This window comes from Lycium barbarum, chromosome 5, assembly GCF_019175385.1.
Source record: "Lycium barbarum isolate Lr01 chromosome 5, ASM1917538v2, whole genome shotgun sequence".
NCBI lineage: Eukaryota > Viridiplantae > Streptophyta > Magnoliopsida > Solanales > Solanaceae > Lycium > Lycium barbarum.
The window spans coordinates 133,234,287-133,244,073 of NC_083341.1; the positions used below are offsets into that span (position 1 = coordinate 133,234,287).

General features: G+C 33.1%; 1 protein-coding gene across 1 annotated transcript; it reads left to right on the plus strand.

Moving 5' to 3' along the window:
- LOC132641644 (WAT1-related protein At3g30340-like) lies at positions 1–7,333 on the plus strand. Its single transcript, XM_060358701.1, has 7 exons — positions 1–255; positions 745–807; positions 925–1,041; positions 2,310–2,500; positions 2,675–2,868; positions 3,460–3,611; positions 7,043–7,333. Exons 1-7 carry the CDS (start codon positions 74–76, stop codon positions 7,200–7,202), a joined length of 1,059 nt encoding a protein of 352 aa, XP_060214684.1. The 5' UTR covers positions 1–73; the 3' UTR covers positions 7,203–7,333.
- Positions 7,334–9,787: the final 2,454 nt, after the last annotated feature.

A 9,787-nucleotide genomic window follows, 5' to 3' on the forward strand; every position in this document is an offset into this window, starting at 1 on the left:
TTATTCACTTAATTATGTGCTAACAAAAACAAGAGAGAGTTTTACAAATATCAATAGATTTTTGCTTACAATTATGAGTTGCCTTAAGAAATGGAAGCCAATTTTTGCAATGATTATTGTTGAATTTGCATTTGCTGCTGTAAATGCACTTTTCAAGAAAGTCTTAAATGGAGGACTGGATCAATTGGTGGCATCCACATATAGGCTAGCAGTTTCTGCTATTTTCTTGGCCCCCTTAGCTTGGTACTTCGAAAGGTATTTCTTTTCACACATTGAAAATTAGAATATGAGTTTAACTCTTATACGGTGGCATGATTATACGTAATTGTCTATAATAAGTTTTACATATTATAAATTGATGATATAATTAAGTATTACTCCATTAATACTATAAAGAATTTTTATACTATCTGCTCACCTAAAATATAATTATAGATAAATATCCGTATATAATGAATTTAACTTCTATAGGCTGACGTGAATCTAGTTACTTCAGAAATAAGAAAGACAACTATCTCCAGCAGGTTGAACTATGCCTAATTGAAATAACTTCTATACTAACAGCGTGTATTAGTTAAAATCCATACTTACTTAGTTGAGCTAGTAATTTGAAAAATAAAGCAGACAATTTGCTCTAACATATTAGTTATGCTGATTTGCAATATCAATTAATATAAATTAAATCTTTAGAATATTTCTTTCTCAAATCAGCTAGAAGAATAAAAATCTTCACTTGTCTTGCAGAAATTTGGCATCAAAATTAACGGCTCGCATTATTTGTTCTCTGTTCTTCAGTGCCCTACTAGGGTGAGTTTTTCCTTAATTATTTTATGATAAAATTGTCTTATTCTTTATTCCAATTGATATTATGATTTTATCTTGTACAATCACAATTAACTCTGAGAAAGAGCTGTTTAATTTCAGGAGTACACTTACTCAATATTTCTTCCTGCTTGGGCTTGAATACACATCAACAACATTTAGCTGTGCTTTCCTCAATATGGTGCCTGTTATCACATTCATTATGGCAGTGCTAATCAGGTAAGCATTAGCATATAATACACCATTTTAAGGTTAATCATAGGTGTTTAATTAAGGTTCATTTAATTTTTCAACTAATTACATCAAAGTTATGATACAACTAATTTTGTGATGGAAAAATAACTCAATTTTGCCTATATATTAACAAAAAATATAAAACACGGAAAATGTTAAATCTGGCCCTAAAAATGCAAGTAGGCCACTGGCCACATGTATAAAATTGTTATGTGAGTATAGCCATGCCAACATGCAACAACTCAGCTTACATAATATCCATATAACACTTTCCGACTCAACCTAATTAATACCCGATATGTTTCTTTATGTGGTACATTACGAGCTGGATCTGCACTTTGTTAAGTGGGTTGAGAAATGGATATTTATTTGTTAAGTAGTGTCACGTGGATATTATGATCAGTTGATTTGTTGAAGTGACAATCTAATTATGTTTCCAAGATCAGATTTAGCATTTTTCGGCGTGTCTCATTTTCGACGACGTAGACACTGTTGAGTTATCTCACGGTTATAAAAATTAGTTTTATGACTTTGATGTTATAAATAAGTTAGATGATCAGGGACTCCCTTTCATACTTAGCATCTTTTAGACGGCAAAGAGGATCCATACCAAAGTTGTGTTAGTGGCAAAATAGGACGCTTGTGTGATGACCCGTCACGTCATCATATCACCTAGGTGCCATTTGGAGCTATTTTTGCCATGTGGATGCTTACATAGAAAAAAAAAGTCTAGCATGTGTTGAATGATTCTAGAGTTATGGAGATGCTCTAGATATTTATGGACTTCCTAGAAAATTTCTTAGGAAGACCTTAGAACATTCTAGCCTAGTGGATAATTCTAGAGTAGGGACTTCTTTGTAAATAAGTAGGGACTTATACATTAATTATTATTTGCATACTAGTCCTTGGGTGAATAGTATAAATAGAGAGGCATCCATTTGTAAAAACCATCAAGCAAAAATCCAACAAGTCTTCTATAATAAAAAGCTTCATTCTAGTAAATTCTCTTGTCTTTCTCAATTACTATTCCCTTAGCGATCTTGAGTGTAGTAATCTAGGCTGACTTGACAAAGTAAGATCGTGAGCAAGTTGTGCAAGAACGTGAGTGAGTTGTCAAGTGCCACACGTGCGCTTAGTTGAAGACTAAGGACGTGACACTTGGCTCATCTTATTTTTGCAAGAAATTAAAATTGTGTCATAAATTACATAGTTATGCATCAATCACTAACCTATAAAATTAAATTTTTTTCCAGGCAAGAAACTGTAAATATCAAATGCAAGACTGGAAGAGCAAAGCTATTAGGCACCCTCTTTTGTCTTGGGGGTGCATTAATGCTTACTTTATACAAAGGAATTACATTGATAAATCCATCAGCATCATCAACAATTGAAACAGATCACAACAAAAGGAGTTGGCTTCTTGGTTCAATTTTTTTATTTGCAGGTTGATTCTAATATATATATGTAAAATTTATTTTTCACACTTTTATTTTATTTCTCTGATGATCATATGATATGAACTTAATGATCATATGATATGAACTTAAATGGAGAAATTATAATTCATACTGTCGAACCCCACTTGTTTATTGAGACTGGGACATAAATATTATTGCAGGCTGCTTTGTGTGGTCTGCATGGTTCTTACTGCAGGCTAGAATTAGCAGAGACTATCCTTATCAGTATTCAAGCACTGCAATTATGTCATTTTTTGGATCAATTCAATCTGCCATATTGAGCTTTATTATTAACAGAAATTTATCAAAATGGATACTCAAAGGAGGTTTAGAGATCTTAAGTGTCATATTCGGTGTAAGTAATCTCCTTTTCCTTCCTTCAGATATATAACCATAAGATTACTAGAAAATCGCTAATTTTCGATGATAACTTTTGATGGAATCCTTCAAAATTTGGCTCGTCAATTACATTTCCCGATGGCTTGTCTGATTTGCCAAAAATCCCTTATCAACGAGCCAAATTTTGAGGGGACATCTGTCGAAAATTAAGCATTTTTTATCTTATATACGTGTTTTTATAATTACAAAAGTGTTGAGAAGCTTGTTACCCTCGACTTAATCCTAATTTTTCAGCTTATAATTAAACGCAAGTTTGACTAATACCTTTATGCTTTTATCCCTAATTTTTTTTTTTTTAAATCCCCGCCATACCTTCACAGAACAAGATTATAATTCCTTCCATGTTCCATTTTCTCATTCGTCGTTTCCAAAGTAAAGATACATTTAAGTTTATATTTATTGTAAATAGCTTAAAGGACATTTAGATCATTTTATCAAAAAAATTATTTTCTTAAAAGCCATTGATTTCAACGATAATTCATCAATGAAGTGCAAGTTAGTTTTTGAATACAATATAATAGGAAGAATCTCTAAATGCATTATGCAGGGTATGGTGGGATCAGGTTTCTGCTATGTTGTAATGTCATGGTGTGTAAATCAAAAAGGAGCAGTTTTCACCTCAGCTTTCAGTCCTTTAATTCAGATTTTTGCTGCTGTCTTTGACGTAACTATACTTCATGCTCAAATTCACTTGGGAAGGTTAGTTCTCTTTTCTCTGTTATGCTGTAGTAATTTTTTTGTTGAAATAAAACATACGTAATTTGGTAAAAATTACGCCATCTGTTTCAATTTACGTGACATAATTTCAACCGGCACGAAATTTATGGGAGAACAACAATTTTGGTCCCTCAATTATTGGTAAGTTTTAATTGTGGTTTTGATTGGTTCTTGTAATATATAACTCAACACATTTAACCTTCAATTAGTTAAAATGTTTGCTTTGGTCTGGGGGTGTGGGGGTGGGGGCGAGGGGATTTAGCTATGAAGTCTATCGTGAATTTGTCAAACAGCTTCTACAAAAAATTATGACAATTCGTCGCTAAATAGGATTAACGACGAATTTTATTTTTTAGCTATAACTTTTTATGTCGCTAATTCCTCTTTTTTTTTTCTTTTTCTTTAAGTAGTGATGTTATATTTGGACTATTTTTAAAAGTATATAGTACCCTCAGTTGTGAAGTAACACTACAAGCTTAAGATAACATATGAACAATTAAATAGCGGACCAGTTAATAATTCTGAAACGTCGTGAATATTTGTTATACCCCATTTTAACCGGAGTCAAAATGATTTATAACATTTCGGTAATTCCGAGGTTAATTAAAGTTAAAGAGTCGCCACCTAATTATTATGATGAATTAGGGCACCTAAAATTTGCTAAAGTTATTGTCGAAAGTTAACTCCGTTTATGGTCTACTAAACTTAAAGATTCTAGGTAAGAATTCAATTAATCTAAAGGGAAGGTTTTAAGCATCCTTTAAGATCCATTAAAAGAAGGTTAACCGGCCGGACTTAGAGTCAATTAAAAAGGCTAAGTGGTGTATCAAATTAAGGCGTAAATATTAGTTCTGCAGTAGACTACAACCATTCAAACTAATTTTTGGACATCTAAACAAAGTTAACGAGTGAAACCAAATAAATAAACTAACTAAAAAGTTTAAAAGGGGCATTAGTTGGACTACTTTTGAATAAAATGTTAAGAGTGAAGCAGTTGACCCTTTTAAAAGTAGAAGAGTGGCCAAAAGCCAAAACCATTTAGTCTTAACTCTTTCAAATCAGACCACGTTTCATTTCCTTTTTTTTTTTTAATAGTAGAAAGCATAAGACTAAGGAACCAATCAAATTCTTGGCTTACTTTAAAAGACGAGTTCATCTGCTAAATGCCAACTAACTTCAATATTAAAGTAAGTGCATTAAGCTCTTCTAACAGTAACATATAGTTGAAAATAAACAATTAGTCACACCAACACAAGCAAATAAAACAAGCTGAAATAAACGGGATAATCAACAGCCATGTTTGGCTTCGAATAACAAAATTAGATTTTTCTGTGATTCGCTTTTAAGGCGATGTAAGGCTGAAAATGAGCAATAGAGGATGCGGATGTGCGGACTCCTTGTGATAGCGGCGTCGTTGAATTTCAAAGTGAAACTCGTCGGCTTCGGTATGTCATGCAAAATAATAAAAGAGACGTGGTTAGAAAAAGACATGTAAATTTTCCATGAAAAGAGTAATAGAGAGTAACTATCATCACTAACACGTTAGTTAGCAACAGGATTTTTATAAGTAGCAAACTAGTTCTTTATTGCTCACAGATATTCTTGAAAGCATGTGTGGTGTTAACTATTTGAATAAACTTTAACGTTACGGACATAATGAGATAGACTAATTAACATCACCAACTAGGACTCAGGCCATAATGCATCAAGACAGTATGAATTACACGAGCAAGGAGGTCATGGATCATTTTTGGTGTTGATTAAAAGATTAACCATTCAAGTTCATAAGGAAAGTATCATGACTTAATAACTAAAGCTTTGAACAGAGACCTAAGGTCATACTTCTACCATATGAAAATATAAATCGAGACGGTAACACATAGAAATATGAACCAAGACAGTAACATTTTCATTAAACCTTCATACATGTGATTAAAAGGATGAATAAAAACAACCTATCAAAAATAAATATTCTAAGTCATGATAACATTTATGCTCATCCACGTGATAAATGAAAGGAACAAGGAATAGAATTTCAAGAAGATTTAAGTATGGCAGGTAGCAGAAGAAAAATAAATTAACTTAACCAAAATAGAATCATACTCATGCTTTAAGCATTCATTATCAGAACACACAAAAATAAAATCATGAACATGGATTTTTCTAAATAAGCAAAGACGCTAGACACGGAGGGTGTAAATGAACAAAATAGAGTTGGGTTTACCTATTTGTGGTGCAGTGAACGAGATGACGATCCAGATATACTCCTCAACTCACGAACAAATCCGAATTTCGGATGGAAAGTCACCAGAAAATCTCTTCTTTAGAGCAATAGTGTTGACAGTGAAACTATGGTAAGTCTTCGATAAAAAAAAGGCCCCATTGGCTGAGAGTTAGAGATGTATTTATAGGAAAAGGTTAGGGTTTCGAGATTCATGAGCGGGAACTTTTCAACTTTGAAATATAGTCGTTGTGAGAGGTCAAAATCGTGTGGGAAGAGAGAAGAGAAAGGGACTGATATGGATCAAGAGACAAAATAAGCCCGTGACCTATCTCTAGTCTAAATGAATCTCTGTGATGAAATTTTGACTTGGAACAAAGAGACTTGTGGAAGAGAACAAAATAACTTTGAGTAATGTCTGAAACTTTCACCAAAAATGGTGGAGCAGGGTCTTGTGATGGTGAAAGAAAGGTACAGAAATCGTCCAAAATGGAAGGGAAAAGGAGATGCAATTGATGGAGATAGAAATTAGGTTTAGGAAAAGGTAAAAGATATTATGGGCTGGGTCTTCAACATTTAGTAATTAATTAGCTAAATGGGCTGCAAATACACAAATTGGGCTCGTAAGAATGAGCTTCAAATAGCTGAAATTGTTGGGTATTTTCTTCTTCTAATTAATTTCTTTTGGGCTTCTAACTTAATAAGTAGTACAATATATTATCACGTGATGTCAATTAGTAATTAATAAGTACGAAAATAAAGTAATGACGATCAATTATTAAAAAGAGGTGTAAAATAATAAAAATGTAATTAAGTTAGTAATTCTAAAAATGGTGACAATGATAATAAAAAGGGTAATTACTATAATAGTAGAGAATAGTAGCGAAAATAATGTAATTATTAATTCAGAAGCTTAGAAAGTGAATAGGAAGAAAGGAGGGTCAAAATTGGGTGTCAACAATATTCATAAGCAAATGTATCAAAAAAACATTTTTAAGTAATTGAAGGTTTAATATGCTTAGTCGGATAGCAAAATGACTACATTTGACTTTATCAATAATTGATGAATCAAAAGTGCAATTAATTAATCAATTATTTTTGTTAAAATAAAATATTATGGATAGCAAGACAATAATTTGGCAAACTGTATAAGTTCTGTTTACTCTGACTAAACATTTTTTTTTTTAAACAGCATTTTGGGATCAATTTTTGTTGTTATTGGCTTGTATATTCTTCTATGGGCCAAAAGCAAAGAAGCAGAAATTCACAAGAATCCTGAAACAACAGAGAAGAATGGACAGATTGTTCTATCAATTACTGCCAGTCCACCTCATATTGAAGGGCACAAATAAATTCCTATATGAAGAACTTAAATATAATAATTGATAAACAATCAATCAATGTTATTGTGCAAAAGTTAATTATGTTATGATGTTCATGAAATCTCTGGGAAATGAAATAATTGAATGTTTTTGAGTCAAAACTTATTCATAATACTAGCAAGATTCTACCAAGTGGCCCGATGGACGGATGAACCCTTTCGTGCTTAATTAATTTTCGGATTTCAAATTATGGAAATGAAAAACTTTATTGGTAGGGGCATTTATCGACTGATTTACCTAAATGGTCGATAAAATTCAAGGCACTAATACTCTTACTGTCCCAATTTATGGGACAATTTTGGGATTTCGAGGTTCAAATAAGTCTTTCTTTGACCTAATTTTGTCATTTATCCTTGAAATATTTTGAACGTCAATCATTCTGACTTATAATATTTTTTAAATCGTTTATAAAAATATATAAATTTTATTTAGAAAATTTGAAGATTGCAATCACAAATTCACATTCAAAATTATTGTACGTCCAAAGTTACAGTCAAAATTACAGTCAAAATTAAAGTGTTTGACTCTCAATTCCAAACTCTGTTACAAAATTGAAAGAAGAGGAATAATTAAGTTCTTCCCTTCCCATAATCAGATTTTATAGCGTTAAATGTCAAAGGAAAACCACAAATCCCGTGCCCCAATTTCATTACGAACGTAAATGGACGTAGAATATTAATAACCGTTATTAAGTATGGACTTCTGTATTTAAAAATTAGTTGCAATAAATCACGGATTTCGTCACGATCCAAATTTGACACTTAGGCCGTGACAGGGCACCTGACAAGCTTCTACCCATAAGGCGAATCCTCTAAGCTATCATGCGAAAATTAACGAATAAAATGAATAATACTCAATATCTAATAATATAACAAAAAGTGCGGAAGTGAAATACAAATACTGAGTCTGCCCATAAACCCCATAGAATGTCTAAGCCATGAAACTACTAGTCTGAATACAGAAGTACGAGACGTAGCTTGGAATACTACTAAGTCAACTAAAGAAGAAGAGGCCGCCATGATCTAATGATGGCTCACCTCGACTGAACTGGACAAAATAAAGCTGGAATGATCAAGTATCGGCTACCTGGTCGACGTTAACCACACCTACACACATATAAATATCAACAAGCGTGAGTCTAAAAGACCCAGCAAGATCATCGACACACTTTCAGCTTACCTGTGGGACAAGTCTTAGAATCCCTGATAATGCATAAAAGCAATTAAGCAGTACAAGCATATTAAATATATACAAACACTGAAGCAGAAGCTGAAATCACGAAGCATAAACAAGCAACACATGAAATACACTGAATCTGAATCTATGCTAACGGAACACAATACGTATTTGTCCATGTCTTATCCCGTCTTCCAAACTGGGCATTATTTACCCACATCTTACCCGGGTCACTTATAATTCCGGCATCTACCTCCAACCAAACCCAATGGGACTTGTCAGAGTATGCCCCTCTGAATATATGATAAAGTGGAACAAACATCCAATCAATACTAATTCAAAACATTACATATATAGCAAGTATTTATTTAAGCGATATTACGCTAAAGGACTCATACGGTCATTCCTTTAGACACTTGAAACTTATCCAATTTAGATTCATGTTTGTCCGCTCACACGAAATAAATGGTTTAAATGCATACATACCACATAAACCAAATAGGTTTTATGAAAAGCAAGTAAACTAAGAGCTTAAGTCTTATTGCCTCATAACCGAACACAAACCTCTCTTGTACGTAAAATTCTCTTTAAACTATCTCCAATAGCCTCAATCTATTCAAAAACATAAATAAATATCTTACGACTAAATCCCAACACCATAATATCTCAACTAATAAACTTAAAGGTAAAACATAATCTAACACCACAATTTAACTCGATAGTCACATGTTGATGGGAACAAAGTTGTACAATTCAACACTTTCGAGAAAAGAGAGACAGATTGTGTTTTTCTATGCGAAAAATAGAAAAGAGCTTAATTATGGTTAGTCAACGGAACTCTGGCTCTCCTTAATTTTCTTTTCAACTACTAGTTAGGTTCTGATTTTTTTTTAAAAGATATATGAATGCAATTTAATTGATACTAATCACCTAACACTAGGTTTGTATTTATAAAGCTATAGCATAAACAGAGGCACGTAATTCAAAGTATTTATACTTATGGCCTAAGATCAATATGGTTTGGTGAATTGAAGTTGGCCTTAGGTCTGATAGGACTCCCAGTTACTGCGCGCGATCGTATACTGAGGTACTCCCCGCCAGTTGTTAGAACGACGCGAGCCGGGCCGGGTCTCGATTCAGAAAGATGAAGGGGCCAAAAGTCTAAAGAGTGAGTCTTAGCATAGCTTTCCATCCTCAGACTGATGGCCAATCTAAGAGGACCATCCAAACATTGGAGGCTATGCGGAGGTAATCCCTTGATTTTCGAGGTTGTTGGGACAGACATCTACCCTTCTCTTAGCATATGATGATCTCCAAATGAAAGTAATAGGATCTTATCCTATCTAAAAATGCTCTGCTTAACTCTGCCGAAGGGAGCG

Bases quoted from the DNA above. Each gene is read 5' to 3' on its own strand.
- LOC132641644 (XM_060358701.1), top strand. From the start codon at position 74: ATGAGTTGCCTTAAGAAATGGAAGCCAATTTTTGCAATGATTATTGTT. The intron at 256-744 runs GTATTTCTTTTC...CTTGTCTTGCAG, and splicing joins TTAGCTTGGTACTTCGAAAG to AAATTTGGCATCAAAATTAA. The intron at 808-924 runs GTGAGTTTTTCC...GTTTAATTTCAG, and splicing joins TTCTTCAGTGCCCTACTAGG to GAGTACACTTACTCAATATT.